The following is a 15,703-nucleotide window of genomic DNA, read 5'->3' on the forward strand; positions in this document are numbered from 1 at the left end:
TTGTTACAACAAGCAGTGACAAATATGAACCAGATATTGATCACTTCATTAGCCAAAAGCAGGCCCAAAGTTCCCACTGAAATACTGGTACATTTGTTGATTTAAACTTTACTTGTTCTTCATTTTAAATATCGTATTTTTTCCTTTTTTTAAAAAAATAATATCTTTATTTAAGCACCATGATTACAAACATGATTGTAGTTGGGTTTCAGTCATAAAAAGAACACCCCTCCCTTTTTGTTCTTGTTTTCTTTTTTTTTACATCAAAATAAGATATGTGCAGTGTACATGGGATTTGTTCATATTTTTTTTTAAACTATAGCCTGGCCCTTCAACATTCTGAGAGACAGTGAAATAGCCCCTTGTTTAAAAAGTTTGGGGCCCGGAGAGATAGCACAGCGTTGTTTGCCTTGCAAGCAGCTGATCCAGGACCTAAGGTGGTTGGTTCAAATCCCGGTGTTCCATATGGTCCCCCGTGCCTGCCAGGAGCTATTTCTGAGCAGACAGCCAGGAGTAACCCCTGAGCATCGCCGGGTGTGGCCCAAAAACAAAAAACAAAACAAAACAAAAAAAGTTTGAGGGCCCCTTGTATAGAAAGAAGGGCATTTGTCTTGCATGTGGCCCACTAGGGTTTGAAACCCTTGCCATTCCATATGATCTCCAGATCCACACTAGGAGAGATCCCAGAGCACAGAGCCAGAAATAAGTCCTGAGCACCACTGGGTGTGACTCAAAAAATTAAACTGAAGAAATAAAATGACCCAAAAATTTAAAAAGTAATAAAAACGAACATTCCTGCTTAAATGTGTTAGGGTTGTGGAGAAAGCTCAACAATCAGTGTCATGTGAGAAGGGACCAGAGTTTGATCCCCTGAACCCATGAACCCTCCCCTAACACCACCAGATTTAGTCCTGGTGGTTCTTAAATACCAAGTAACATGGCGTCATGGGACCCAAACATTGAGCAGATCCAATTTGGATCTGAGTTATACTGTGATGGGCAAAGGGTGGTAATATTATATGGGAGGTGAAGGGGCAGATTTGCATGAAGAAGGCTTTTCCACTGGATAGTTGTTGACCAAAGAGAAGGTGAGAATCCCACAGTATTTTGGGGAATATTATCTGTGGTTCTATAGCACCCTAAGTTATAAAAAGGAGTGGCAGGAGATAAAGACCAGGCAGGCAGGGCAGAATGTGCTCTGCTGAAGAGTTTAGCTATGTTATGAATTATGAGACATCCATAAAGGAATGAGAATGTCAAGATCAAATTAATACATTTATTTTGGGAGGCTACACTTGGTTCTGTGCTCAGGGGTCACTGCTGATGGTGCTGGGGTGCAGCTTGCTGTTCCATGGAACTTAGGGCTCCAGCATACAAAAGTTACCCCCTCTCCCTTATCACCTCTTATCTTGTCTTTTCCTGAAGTCTTAATCCTTTGTCTCTGTCTCTGTCTCTCTCGCCTTTGGCATCCCCAGCTAGGGAATTCTTCCACCAATATATACTCTCTTTGGCAACCTGAGATCCTATCAGAATGCAAATCTAGAACTTTCCACAGTTTCAAGCTCCTCAGTGTGTCCTGTGACCCTGAGGGAAGCCCCACATTCTTTTGTAGGATGCAAAGGCCATCTGAGATTGACTTCCTTTTAAGTTTTTTTTTTTTTTTTTTTTTGGTTTTTGGTTTTTGGGCCACACCCTGTGATGCTCAGGGGTTACTCCTGGCTATGCGCTCAGAAGTTGCTCCTGGCTTCTTGGGGGACCATATGGGACGCCGGGGGATCGAACCGCGGTCCGTCCTAGGCTAGCGCAGGCAAGGCAGGCACCTTACCTCCAGCGCCACCGCCCGGCCCCTCCTTTTAAGTTTTTTTGGCTGTTGTTGCTCGCCTCCTTTCTCCTGCAGCCTTGCTGAACTCCTGGCCAACAGGCTAGATAATTTCCAACCCACTCAGTGTGTATCTCCTTTTCTTCTCTACCCTAAATTATTTAGAAGAATGGAAATAGGCTGTTATTTAGAATTAGGATTCTTTTTTTTTTTTTTGGTTTGGGCCACACCCGGTGACACTCAGGAGTTACTTCTGTCTATGTGCTCAGAAATTACTCCTAGCTTGGGGAACCATATGGGATGCTAAGGGATTGAATTGCAGTCCATTCTAGGATAGAGCGGACAAGGCATATGCTTACCACTTGCGCCACGGCTCCCGCCCCTCCTTCTTCCTTTCTTGAAGCCATAGGGACTCATCCTCATCAGAAAACTTGCCCTCATTTTACAAAATTGGTTTTAGAATCTAAATCCATGATTCTCTATCATATGTATGTAACAAAATTTGTTCTTTTCTCCTAATAATCTGACTCAAAAAGAACCCAGAGGAAGGTCTGGAGAGATACTTTGTCTGGTAAGAAGTTTGCCTTGCATGCAGATACCCAAGTTTAATCCCCAGCATTTCATATGATTGTTCAAACACTACTAGGAGTGAGCCTCGAGTAAGCCCTGAGCACTGCTGGGTGTGAACTAAAAACGAATAAAAAAGAAAGACAAGCAAAAAGAAGCCAAAAGGAAAAGGGGGAGGGAAATTCCCTTTGTATATGAAAGAGCATACTTTGTATATTCCTCATGACTAAACAAGAACCATTGCCTAACAATCTCATTAAATATAAGTTAATATTTTTGTTTGTTTGTTTGTTTGTTTTGCCACACCTGTGACATTCAGGGGTTCTTTCTGCCTATGTGCTCAGAAATCCCTCCCGGCTGGGGGGCCATATGGGATGCTGAGAGATCAAACTGCAGTCCATTCTAGGCTAGCACATGCAAGGCAGATGCCTTACGCCTTGCGCCACTGCTCTGGCCCCCCAAATAAGTTAATATTAATAGTTTTGTTTCTTTCTTAAATTACCTCCTAATATATTTATATCATTTATTTTTTGTTTTGTTTCGTTTTTGAGTCACATCTGGCAGTGCTCAGGGGTCACTCCTTACACTACGCTCAGAAACTGCTCCTGGCAGGCTCGGGGGACCATATGGGATGCCAGGATTCAAACCACCTACCTCTGCATGCAAGGCAAACGCCTTACCTCCATGTTATCTCCGGCCCTTCATTTTATATATTTCAGAAGTGTTTCACACCTTTTCAGAAGTATGTTGTCAAAAAAAAATTGGGGCCAGAGCGATAGCACAATGGGTAGGGTATTTGCTTTGCGTGAGGCTGATCTAGGTTCGATCCTTGGCATCCCATGTGATTCCCTGAGCCTGCCAGGAGTCATTTCTGAGTGCAGAGCCAGGAGTAACTACTGAGCAATGCTGGGTGTGACTCATAAACAAAAACAAGCAAGCAAACAAACAAAAAAAGGAAGTTGTCACACCAGGCCTACTACCCAAGTACTGAAATCTGTCCACCTCCATCTCTCCATTCACCATTTTGCCCCTCCTTTTCTGCTAACTGCTGGGTCAGAAGCTGAGGGTTGTTGAACTTGGATCGGCTGCATCTGTTCCTTGGCTTTATTTCTTTATATCCCACACATGAGTAAGATCATTTGGAGTTTGTCTTTTCTTTCTGCCTCGTTTAGCATTAAAATCTCTACTTCTTGTCATCAATCACAGATGGCGAGATACCACTTTTTCCTAAACTCTGAGAACCATCCTTTTGTTTAAAAAAATAAACCTGGGCCGGGTGGTGGCGCAAGAGGTAAGGTGCCTGCCTTGCCTGCGCTAGCCTTGGACGGACCGCGGTTCGATCCCCCGGTGTCCCATATGGTCCCCCAAGCCAGGAGCAACTTCTGAGTGCATAGCCAGGAGTAACCCCTGAGCGTCAACGGGTGTGGCCCAAAAAACAAAAATAAATAAATAAATAAATAAATAAATCTACATAAGGATAGACTGGAGCAACAGTACAGTGGGTAGGGTGTTTGCTTGCACTGGATATCCTTGATATCCCATCTGGTTCCCTGAGCCTGTCTGGAGTAATTCCTGCACACTGCTGGGGGGATAGTTCAGTGCTGGAGGGATAGATCAGTGGGTAAGTACTTGCCTTGCAACCTGAATTGTGCACTCAAACTAAATATAGTTCCCTAGGGGCCAGAGAGACAGCATGGAGTAGGGCATTTGCTTTGCATGCAGAAGGATGGTGGTTCGAATCTCGACATCCCATGTGGTCCCCCCCGAGCCTGCCAGGAGCAATTTCTGAGTGTGAGCCCCTGAGCGCTGTTGGGTGTGACCCAAAAACCAAAAAAAAAAAAAAATTAAACATAGTTCCCTGAGTCCTTTCTTAACCAGGTGCTAGTTGTATATGGCATTCATTTGTATAAAATTAACTGAGCACAACTCCTAGGTTATAAATGCATTTCTATACCTGTTTATTATTATTATCATTATTATTATTATTATTATTATTATTATTATTATTATTTGCTTTTGGGACACACCAAGTGACACTCGGGTTACTCCTGGCTCTGTGCTCAGAAATTGCTCCTGGCTTGGGGGACCCTATGGAACGCCGAGGGATTGACGAGGTCCATCATAGGTTAAGCCAAGTGCGAGGCAAATGCCCTATTACTTGTGCCACCACTTCGGCAAGTACCTGTATTTTAAACAAAAGATTAGAAAAGTAAACTCCGGGCTCGGAGAGATAGCACCAGCGGCGTTTGCCTTGTAAGCAGCTGATCCAGGACCAAAGGTGGTTGGTTCGAATCCCAGTGTCCTATATGGTCCCCCGTGCCTGCCAGGAGCTATTTCTGAGCAGACAGCCAGGAGTAAGTAACCCTTGAGCACCGTCAGGTGTGGCCCAAAAAACCAAAAAAAAAAAAAAAAAAAGAAAAAAAGAAAAGAAAAGAAAACTCCTCTTAGGATCTCGTTTTGTGTTTTTTTTTTTTTGTTTTGGTTTTTGGGCCACACCCGTTTGACGCTCAGGGGTTACTCCTGGCTATGTGCTCAGAAATCGCCCCTGGCTTGGGGGGACCATATGGGACGCCGGGGGATCGAACCGCGGTCCATTCCTTGGCTAGCGCTTGTAAGGCAGACACCTTACCTCTAGCGCCACCTTCCCGGCCCCTTGTTTTTTTTTTTTGTTTGTTTGTTTGTTTTTGGGTCACACCCGGCAGTGCTCAGGGGTTACTCCTGGCTGTCTGCTCAGAAATAGCTCCTGGCAGGCACGGGGGACCATATGGGACACCGGGATTCGAACCAACCACCTTTGGTCCTGGATCGGCTGCTTGCAAGGCAAACGCTGCTGTGCTATCTCTCCGGCCCCTCGTTTTGTGTTTGTATCTCAGCATCTATTTTACTGCCCATAGCAGAGTACACACAGCAATTAATTGGTAATTGGATGAATGAACTGAGAGAAAGAAAAATGGCTTGTGGTTGCTTCCACCCTTATTCTTGCAAACATTGTAGAATATGCCGTTGCCAGAGCACAGGATAGCTCGTGCCTAAAAAGTACACTTCTGGGCTGGAGAGAGAGTATAGTTTGGATAGGGCACTTGCTTTGTTTGCCTAGGTTTGATCCCCAGCAGTCCAAATATTGCTGCAAGACTGCCAGTAGTGATGATTTCTGAGTGGAGAGCCCTGAACATTGCTGGGTGTGGCCCCCAAACAAAACAAAAAATAAAATGTCACACCTCTGCCTAAAAAGGTACCTGCGGGGCCGGGCGGTGGCGCTAAAGGTAAGGTGCCTGCCTTGCCTGCGCTAGCCTTGAACGGACCGCGGTTCGATCCCCCGGTGTCCCATATGGTCCCCCAAGCCAGGAGCAACTTCTGAGCACATAGCCAGGAGTAACCCCTGAGCATTACTGGGTGTGGCCCAAAAATCAAAAAAAAAAAAAAAAAAAAAAAGGTACCTGCTTTGCACATGTGTTCAATCTCCTATTCTTGTCTAGTCTCCTAAACCTCACCAGGAGTAATCCTTGAGCACAGAGCCAGGAGTGAACCCTGAGGACAGCTGTATGTGGCCTAACAACTACACATTAAAAATAAAGTTATACCTCTTACACACCTCCCCAATGGCTTCCTCCTACTCCGTGCCGGATGTAAGAAATCCAGGGCATCAGCCAGCAAGGGTAGGAGAAATGAAGCAGGTGGAGGATGTTCTGTCCCCAGGAACATTACTTCTGCCCTACCTGGAGATGAGCCACTTGGCTCAGGCCTTCCTCTGAGGCCTGGGGATTAAGCTGGAGAAATGAGTGTCCTGAGACACACTACACTGTTAAGGTGACTATTTACTTCTCTGTTCTAAAGTGCTTAAATTATGCCAGAATTTCAAAACGACATCGTTGGGGTCCACTTATAGCAGCAGCCTTGCAAGCCGAAGTTTGATCCTAAATTCAGATCCTTAGTGTCTCACATTTGCTGCGCATAGGAAGGCAGTGCCACTGTTTGAAAGGAGCACAGCTATGCTGTCTGTTATCATCCCCAGCGTTGAAAATAATTTCTGTCCACCCCACAACCAGATATGGGCAAACACCACACCAAGGGGTGCAACCCCTGACAAGCACCATGACTAAAATGATGTGTGAGGCCAGGAAGCACAACTCCTGGTAAGCACTTATATGAACAGGGCAGAGATCTCTAGTGAGCACTATATGCATAACTTATGGGCTCCAAGTAAGAGGCATGACCCAGGTCAGCATAAATATAAGCACAATAAGGGGTGTAGTGAGAGTACAGCAGGTAGGGCACTTACCCAGGTAGCAGACCCAGTTTTGATCCCTGGCATTCCTAATAGTTGGGGGCAAGTGGGAAGAAGACAAGACCAAAAGATGGCTCAACATCTGATTTAGGAGGCCTGGGTTCATTCCCTGGCACCACACATGATACCCTGAACAAAGAAAGCCAAAAAGAAAAACAGAACTGGGGCCGGAGCGGTGGCATAAGCGGTAAGGCATTTGCCTTGCACATGCTAATCTGGGACAGACCACGGTTCAATCCCCTGGTGCCCCATATGGTCCCCCAAGACAGGAGCGATTTCTGAGCGCATAGCCCGGAGTAACCCCTGAGAGTCACTGGGTGTGCCTCCCCCCAAAAAAAACCCCAAACAAAAAAAGAAAAACAGAACAAAAAAAAGTAAACCTAGGGTGAACAGCAAGGCTGAGTATGTCAGCACTATAGGCATATTGTGTAATGCTCCCCCCAGCCCCCAGATATTGCAGTATTAACAACCAAGTGATATTTTGTTGTTGGGAATTTTGAAAGGATAAACACCGCTATTAAATAAAAAAGTGAATATTTAGGGGCTGAAGAGATAGCATGAAGGTAAGGTGTTTGCCTTGCATGCAGAAGGTCATTGGTTCAAATCCCGGCATCCCATAGGGTCCCCCGAGCCTGCCAGGGGCGATTTCTGAGTGAAGAGCCAGGAGTAGCCCCTGAGCGCTGCTGGGTGTGCCCCCAAAACTAATAAAATAAAATAAAATAAAAAAGTGAATATTTAGAAGTAGCAATGGGGAATTTTTTTTTCTAAAAAGCAAACTGATAGTAGCCAGGTCAAAGATTAATAATAGACAAGCACAATTGCCTTGTCCCCAAACCTCAAGATAAGGACAATTATCTTCGGTTCACCCTTCTCCTGAAAAAGGCTTCCAAGATAAAGCCAGTCTTCCTCAATCCTAAAAGCCTAAAGCTTACTTGGCTAGGTTTGCAGATAAGATGAGGTGTGGGGGAGTGGGGGAGAGGAGCAGGAGTAGAATGAGTAGGCCCTTTGCCTTGCATGAGGCCAACTTGGGTTCAATCCCCAGTACCCCATATGGTCTCCTGAGCACTGCCAAGGGTGATTCCTGAGTGCAGAGCCAGGAATAACCCCTGAGCATTGCCAGATGTAGCCTAGAAACCAAAACCAAAACAGTTTATTCATCAGGCCACCAGCTCTGGAGAGGACTTTATTGTTCATTCCTGTGCAAAAGCCCACCTTTTTCTACCTTTCAAAACCCATTCTTGTTGCACAGACAAGATGGTTGCTCTCGGGATATATATGGCCATCCATATATGCAGGTTTGTTGTTAATAAAGCTCTTTTTCCATCAACAGGTCACTTTGCCTCTTGTATGAGGCTTTTAGTAATCATGAACCTTGGCCATGATAAAAATAAAGCAAAAGCTGGGAAACTAATAAAGGGAAGGTAGGGTGCTTGCTTTGCATGGGGCCTATCCCAGTTCTGATCCCTGGGTACCCTATAGGGTCCCCCTGAGCACCACCAGGTAGAAATCCCTGAGTACAGAGCCAGCAGTAAACTCTGAGCACCACTAGATGTGGCCCCCACACCCGAACACACACATATACACACCCCAAAAACAACAAAGAAAGAAAGAGACACCTTGGGTCTTCACCTAAGTCACCTATTCAGGCACAAATCGTTACCAAAAGCTCCCTTAGGATACAATGATGAACAAAAGACCTCTACATAGAGATTACGATATAGTGTGGCACAGTGGGGTGGGGGGCAGATGGTTAATCAAACGATATTTTGCATTTTCACAGCACTTAAAACATTCTGGGCACTTTACATACAAGTACATCATTATAGTAACTCAGTGATGTTCTATTTATTATCCCCATCTATAAAAGATGCATCTATTTAGTTTATTTTGCAAGAGATGCCATGTGGACACACTCTGCCGGTGAACAAGGTCAGCTGTAGGGAATGTAGCAAGAAACCTTAATCTGGTCCTCGGGCTCAAGGAAGCTTTCTCGAAGGACATTGGAACCCAGGTCTGTGGATAGCAGAACAGGGTAGGCAAAGGCCTGGGCAAGAATACTTGAGGCTTTGAAAACAGCAGAGACAAAGGAATAATCAATCATTTGTTGAAGATTGACTCAGAGAGGTCAATATATCATGGTCAGTAATCATGAACCTTGGCCATGACTGAAAACAAGGCAAAATCTGGGGAGCTAATATAGGGAAGGTAGGGTGCTTGCCTTGCATGTGGCCTAACTCAGTTCTGATCCCTGAACACCATATATGGTCGGTCCCCCTGAGCACCACTAGTAGGACCACCAGATGTCACACACACACACACACACACACACACACACACACACACACACACACACACACACAGGGCTGACTCAGAGAGAATGTGGAGACAGACTGGGATCTGTAGGTGGGTCGGATCACTTACTACTTTGTCTTTAAATCATGGGATCAAGTTAGAGAAGCAGACACAGTAGTGTCCAATGTTCAGATTTTAGGTAAGGGTCTGCTGGAAGGAAAGGCCGGGCAAGGTGTCAGCCCTGGCTATTGCTGAATGGTGAGACCCTCGTCTCTGTAGATTGTGTAAGTACAAATAATAGGGACGTCATATAAACCACACACAAATATGACTCTGATCAGGGCTTGTGTGCCTTGCTTGAAATTTTCAGAAGCAAAAATTCCCACCATCTGAGTTCTTCCTAGCTTGGGTGAGTAAATAAACTAGCATCAGATTAGTAGGAAAAAAAGATAGATTAAATTATGTATGTTTTTGTGGGGGTGAGGTGTTGGAATTCATCTCATGCTACTCTGGTCTTACTCCTTGCTTTGTGCTCAGGGTCACCCCTGGCGGGGCTAGGGGGACCATATATTTAGTACTGGGGAATCAAACCTGGGTCAGGCACAGGCAAGTATTTTAATCCCTGTGCTGTCTCTCTGGCCTACATTTAATTACACATGTAAGAAAAATTTACAGGGGGGCTGGAGTGCTAGCATAGTGGATAGGGTATTTGCCTTGCACATGGTCGACCTGGAGTCTATCCTGGGCAAATATGGTCCCCGGAGCCTGCCAGGAGTAATTTCTGAGCACAGAGCCAGGAGTAACCCCTGAGTGCTAACAGGTATGGCCAAAAAATATTTTTTTTACAGATATTTTTCAAGTACATAGGGAAAGTACATGGTTTATATTCAGAGGTAAGGGATGGGATAGGAACTGAGGGCAGAGAAGAGCGGGTGTGTGTGTGTGTGTGTGTGTGTGTGTGTGTGTGTGTGTGTGTGGAATCTCTCATGAGGGAATGATTTATTTGACTGGGTCTTTTCTCTAGCTAGCTGCTGTTCTGCCTAGAAATATGTTCCCCTGATGAAAAGGTTATCTCTGGAGAAGACCCTAAATATGGGTCACCTCTTTTCTTCAAGGTTATGGTAGCCACAAATCTAAAAGACATAATAATGTGTCAGGGCAGAAATAGAAAAAAAAAGCCTATATAAATACCTGTGAGAATCGGGCCAGGGTATGGTTCAATCCTATGAAAGAAGAGGGAACAACTAGTAATAAAAGTGTAATAAGAATTGGGGCAGGAGAGATAGCATGGAGGTAAGGCGTTTACCTTGCATGCAGAAGGAAGGTGGTTCGCATCCCGGCACCACTTATGATCCCCTGAGCCTGCCAGGAGCGATTTCTGAGAGTAGAGCCAGGAGTAGCCCCTGAGTGCTGCCAGGTGTGACTCTCCCCCAAAAGCCAAAATAAATTAATAAATAAAAGTGTAGTAAGAATAACTGGGCTGGGGGCTGGTGAGGTGGTGCTAGAGGTAAGCCTTGCAAGTGCTGGCCAAGGAAGGACTGCGGTTTGATCCCCGGCGTCTCATATAGTCCCTCCAAGCCAGGGGCAATTTCTTTTTTTTTTTTTTTTTTTTGGTTTTTGGGCCACACCCGGCGGTGCTCAGGGGTGACTCCTGGCTGTCTGCTCAGAAATAGCTCCTGGCAGGCACGGGGGACCACATGGGACACCAGGATTCGAACCAACCACCTTTGGTCCTGGATCGGCTGCTTGCAAGGCAAACGCTGCTGTGCTATCTCTCCGGGCCCATTTTCTTTTCTTTTCTTTTCTTTTCTTTTCTTTTCTTTTCTTTTCTTTTCTTTTCTTTTCTTTTCTTTGTTTTTTTGTTTTTTTGGGCCACACCCGGCGGTGCTCAGGGGTTACTCCTGGCTGTCTGCTCAGAAATAGCTCCTGGCAGGCATGGGGACCATATGGGACACCGGGATTCGAACCAACCACCTTTGGTCCTGGATCGGCTGCTTGCAAGGCAAACACTGCTGTACTATCTCTCCGGGCCCCAGGCCCATTTTCTAAGCGCTTAGCCAGAAGTAACCCATGAGCATCGAGTGGGTGTGGCCGAAAAAAAAAAAAAAAAGAATAACTGGGCCAGAGAGATAGCAAAGCAGTAGGGTGTTTGCCTTGCACGCGGCCAACCCAGGACGGACGGTGGTTCGAGTCCCGGCATCTCAGATGGTTCCCCGAGCCTGCCACGATTTCTGAGTGCAGAGTCAGGAGGAACCCCTGAGTGCTGCCAGGTGTGGCCCAAAAACAAAATAAAAAAGAATAATTACCTACTTGCAGCATTTACTGTATGCCAGGATTATACTATTTTTCTTTTTTTCTTTTGGTGTCACAACAATCAGTGCAGGAAACTTTTCCTAGCTCTATGTTCAGGAGTGCTCTGGCAGACCTTAAGTGACCCAGATTATCTTGTACCAATTACTTATTATTTTTGGGGGGGGGTCACACCCTGTGGTGCTCAGGGCTTATTCCTGATTCTGTGCTCAGAATCACACTGGCTTGGGGAACCATAAGGAACACTGGGATGGAAGGCATCATTTTTAGATAAACTTTAGAAATCTTTAGGTAAACTTTAGTGGACCACTTGTTAGATTCAAAAGCTCAAGCTTCTATAGGGCATTGGCCTTGCACTTGGCCTACTGGGGACCAACCTGGGGCCAATCCCTACCATCCCATATGGTTCCCCGAACCTGGCAAGAGTGATTTCTGAGCACAGAGCCAGGAGTAACCTCTGAACCTCTCTGGGTGTGGTCCCCCAAATCCCCCCTCCCCCCAAAAAAAAACCCACACAAAAGTTCAGGCTTCGAGCTATCACTCCACCTTAGGGAAGGTCCTCTACACCTCAATGTGTCCCTCCTACTGAGAGCATGCTGAGCCTTGTTTGCTGTGCCTAGGTGCGTTGTGCAACGACTCAACTCGCCTTAGGTTTACTCAGTGGTTGAGCTGGAATTCGAACCCAGGTTTCACTCTGGCAACCGACACCCTTCCTTTCTACTAGAGCTCCTGCCACTTCTTGAAAAACCCAGGCCCACCTCATCCTCCATAAATAGCGTCTCATGGCCTCTTGGATCATTCTGTCACTTTTCTTGGGGGGTGGAAAGCTCTTTTTATAGCCTAGGACGGCTTCTGTTGACCCAGGCTCGCCCAGCCCTTGGTTCATTGGGCCCACAGCTGTGTCCTTCACTGTCCTTCGACTGTCCTCTCTAGGCTGACTCCCAGCAACAGACAACTCCAGCAAACACATGGTCTCAGCATGTCTCCCAGCAGAGGAATTTCATGCCTTTCGCTGCTTTCCAAATCGGCCCTACCTTTCTATAAATAATCCTTCTGCTCCCTCCCCTTGGGTCTGGGAGTAGTTTCGTCATTGCACTCTAGACACACACACACACACACACACACACACACACACACACACACACACACACACACACACACACATCACTTGAATGACCTTGCAAAGCCCACTGGTGACAATCGGATTAGCAAAAGCTAACCCCCTCAAAATAATTGCACTTTCCCCTCATTCCTCTCCCTTGCACCGTGCACGCGTCCAGACACCGCCGGGTCCCCTTTGCAACTCTCTGGGCCTTGCACAGCCTGATCCCCACCCGCCCATCTCTTTGCAAGCCTAGAGAACTTGGGTCCCCATGTTGAAACTCCTTGGTGGCGGTGGCGGTGGCGGGCAGGACTGGGCATGCTCAGGGGCGGGGACAGGTTGGGGAGGTGCAGGAACCGCGTTGCAAGTCCCGGGGGCTGGAGGGAGACTCCAGGGTGGGGGGAGGAGGAGCAGCTGGGTGGGGTGAGCCTGGTCCTAGAGGGTGAGGGTGCATGCTGGGCTCCCCGATTCCGCGCCTGGGAACCATCACGCTCCCTGGCAGTGGGTGGTGCGGGGCGGGCACGCCGGGGCCAGGGCGTGGAGGAGGCGGGGGGAAGCCGGTGGGAGAAGGGAGGAGCACCCGGCTCGCCATCCTCCCCCCCTAACCCCGGGCGCCGGCTCTGCTCGGCTTAGCTGCGGCTGCTGCGGAATCGGAAGCCTCAAGGGGAGGATCCGGGGCCCAGAATGACCTCCTCGGTCATTCACGAGGCCGCGTGAAGCCCCAAACAGCCCCGGGCATGGGCGATCGCGCCGGGCAGCCGGAGCCACGCTCGAGCTGGCACACCCCGGGGGCTGCTGCCGCCGACGCCGGCGCTGCTGCAGCCGTGAACGGGCTTCTGCACAACGGCTTCCACGCTCCAGCCGTGCAACCCCCGCGCCTTCCGCTCCTGCAAGAGCCGCAGCCGCAACCCACGCCCCCGCAGCACGACTCGCCGGCCAAGAAATGCCGGCTGCGGAGGAGGATGGACTCGGGGAGGAAGAACAGGCCGCGTAAGTCCTGCCCGGAGGGTGGGATCGCGGGTGCCCAGCATGGATGGCAAGGGGCTGATAGGAGGGACGGATTGGGGACATCTAGTGCAACTGGACAGACAAACGTTGGGGACCAGGGCTGGCTGGCTTTTTTTTTTTTTTTTTTCCTTTTTGCAGGCTTTTTCGGAGCTTGGCATCGCTGCCTGAGACCTCTGGCTTCCTATCCGTACAATGGGTCGAATGCACTCGATGCTTTAGCGTCTTGGCTTTGCAAAAAATGGAAAGCAAAACGGGCACCTTGGGGTGGGAGGCGCTGGGCACCTTTGAGATTTGCAGGCTGGGGAAAAATGCACCCCTGGCAGCCTTTGGGATTTAGGGGGATCCTCGGGGCTGCCCACTGTCTCTTCTCCCGGTCCCCTTTTTCCTTCTCCGAGCTGCGATCGCGACGCCCCAAAGCTGGCCCCTTTGAATTGCTGCAGAGCCGCGGGCAGCCGGGCTGGAATAGGCGAGCGCCAAAGCCGGAGGCGTGGAGTTTGACAGCCCAGTGAAATTAACACCAAGGAAACACGGTCTCCTCGCAGCCAATCAGAAGGCCGGGACGGGGACACACCCACTGATCCCATTGGGCTGGACCAATCAGAAAGGGGCAGAGTCCCGCCCCCCGCCGCCCCGGGGAGGTTGAGTTGGTTTGTAGGTTTGTAAATGTCACGGGCTTGCCCAGGCCTCTAGAAATGTTGGTTATTTCACAATCTACACAATTTTGCATATATATACTGTTAAGTGTGCGGGAATGCACATTCTCCCGTGGGACTCTCTGAGATGTCGATTTGTAGATCCAGTTGATCAACTCTTAAGATTTGATTGCCTGTCTCAGCTGAGCCTATTTATTTATTTATTTCTTCCACCCGGTGCTCGCTCTCATTTTCTTTATGAAGCTTCTAAAGGGCAGGAAGGAAAGTAAGTAGCTTGTATTCCCATCAGCGATGGCAATCAGACTCGCTTATTTATTAATTTTTTCTTCTTCCTCGACTCTTAGGTGATTTTTGTGTTTGGTAAAGGGGCATCGTTCTATAGTCTTATTAATAAGTCAAATCTAAGAAAAAAATAAGTCAATTTATAAATTGGATTTGTCTGGAAAGGTATCTATCTGGCTGTCAATTCATTTTATTTTTTATTCTTGCTGTTGATCCATTTAATTTAGACACTTGACTCTTTTCTGTATTTAGTTACAGTCTATGAGGATTTGGAAAGTGGTTAAATCAGAATGGGACATGGAGGTTCGTGCTTGTGTTTTGTAGGTCAGGAAAAATTTAGGTGGGAAGTGAAGATGTTGACTGGAAGATGGAAACCACACAGGAGATTTGGCTGGGATTGTAAGAAAGGCCTTTCATACAGGAACTGGTGTTGGCTTCAATTTTTAATTTTGAGGAGTGTATGTGTGTGTTTGTGTGTGTGTGGTTATGTTGGTAACTAAACCCAAGACTACACACAAGCAAGGCAAGTGCTCTGCCACTGAGCCACATCTGCTTATTTTACTTTTTGTTTTTGAGACTTATTAGACAATGGCATGTTTCTTTTTTTTTTTTTTTGGCTTTTGGGTCACACCTGGCGGTGCTCAGGGGTTACTCCTGGCTGTCTGCTCAGAAATAGCTCCTGGCAGGCACAGGGGACCATATGGGACACGGGGATTCGAACCAACCACCTTAGGTTCTGGATGGGCTGCTTGCAAGGCAAACACCTCTGTGCTATCTCTCTGAGCCCAGACAATGGCATGTTAATGTTTATTATTTATGGTTTATTGACTTATTTATCTTTTAAATCTTATTCTAGTTATTTTTTCCAATCCTCATAAACAAATTGTACCAGAGTTCCCAAAGTGAATGGTTAAAATATAAAGAGATTTGTATTTGAATTTTTGTTTAGTGCTAACTTCTCAGATGATCTGTGTTTAGTGGAGGCTATGATACTTTTGAAATAATTTCGAGATATTGAAAATACACACAGGCTGGAATGTTAGTACAGTGGATAAAGCACTTGCTTTGCACACGCTTTCCCTGGTTCTGCCTCCTGGGTTCAATCCCTGGCATCCCATATGGTCCACCAAGCCCTACCAGGTTTAATATCTAGTGAAGAGCCAGGAGTAATTCCTGAGCACTGCTGGGTGAGGCCCCCAAATCAACAAAACAAAACAGAACAAACGGGGGCCGGGTAGGTGGCGCTGGAGGTAAGGTGTCTGCCTTGCAAGCGCTAGCCAAGGAAGGACCGAGGTTCGATCCCCCGGCGTCCCATATGGTCCCCCCAAGCCAGGGGCGATTTCTGAGCACATAGCCAGGAGTAACCCCTGAGCGTCAAACGGGTG

General features: G+C 47.2%; 2 protein-coding genes across 3 annotated transcripts in view; one reads left to right on the forward strand and one right to left on the reverse strand.

The window, feature by feature from the left end:
* The window catches only part of RASGEF1A (RasGEF domain family member 1A), a 485,335-nt gene that overhangs the window by 422,211 nt on the left and 47,421 nt on the right, over positions 1-15,703 (reverse strand). The gene's annotated exons all lie outside the window — the stretch shown is intronic.
* Positions 12,934-15,703, forward strand: part of LOC125995083 (pantothenate kinase 1-like) — a 73,020-nt gene continuing 70,250 nt past the window's right edge. For both annotated transcript variants that reach the window (XM_049764632.1, XM_049764633.1), the window contains exon 1: positions 12,934-13,365. In XM_049764632.1, the coding sequence (XP_049620589.1) occupies positions 13,113-13,365 (253 nt within the window). In that variant the 5' untranslated portion in view covers positions 12,934-13,112. The remainder of the gene's footprint in view (positions 13,366-15,703) is intronic.

Source organism: Suncus etruscus, chromosome 17 (assembly GCF_024139225.1).
Source record: "Suncus etruscus isolate mSunEtr1 chromosome 17, mSunEtr1.pri.cur, whole genome shotgun sequence".
In the NCBI taxonomy this organism is placed as follows: domain Eukaryota; kingdom Metazoa; phylum Chordata; class Mammalia; order Eulipotyphla; family Soricidae; genus Suncus; species Suncus etruscus.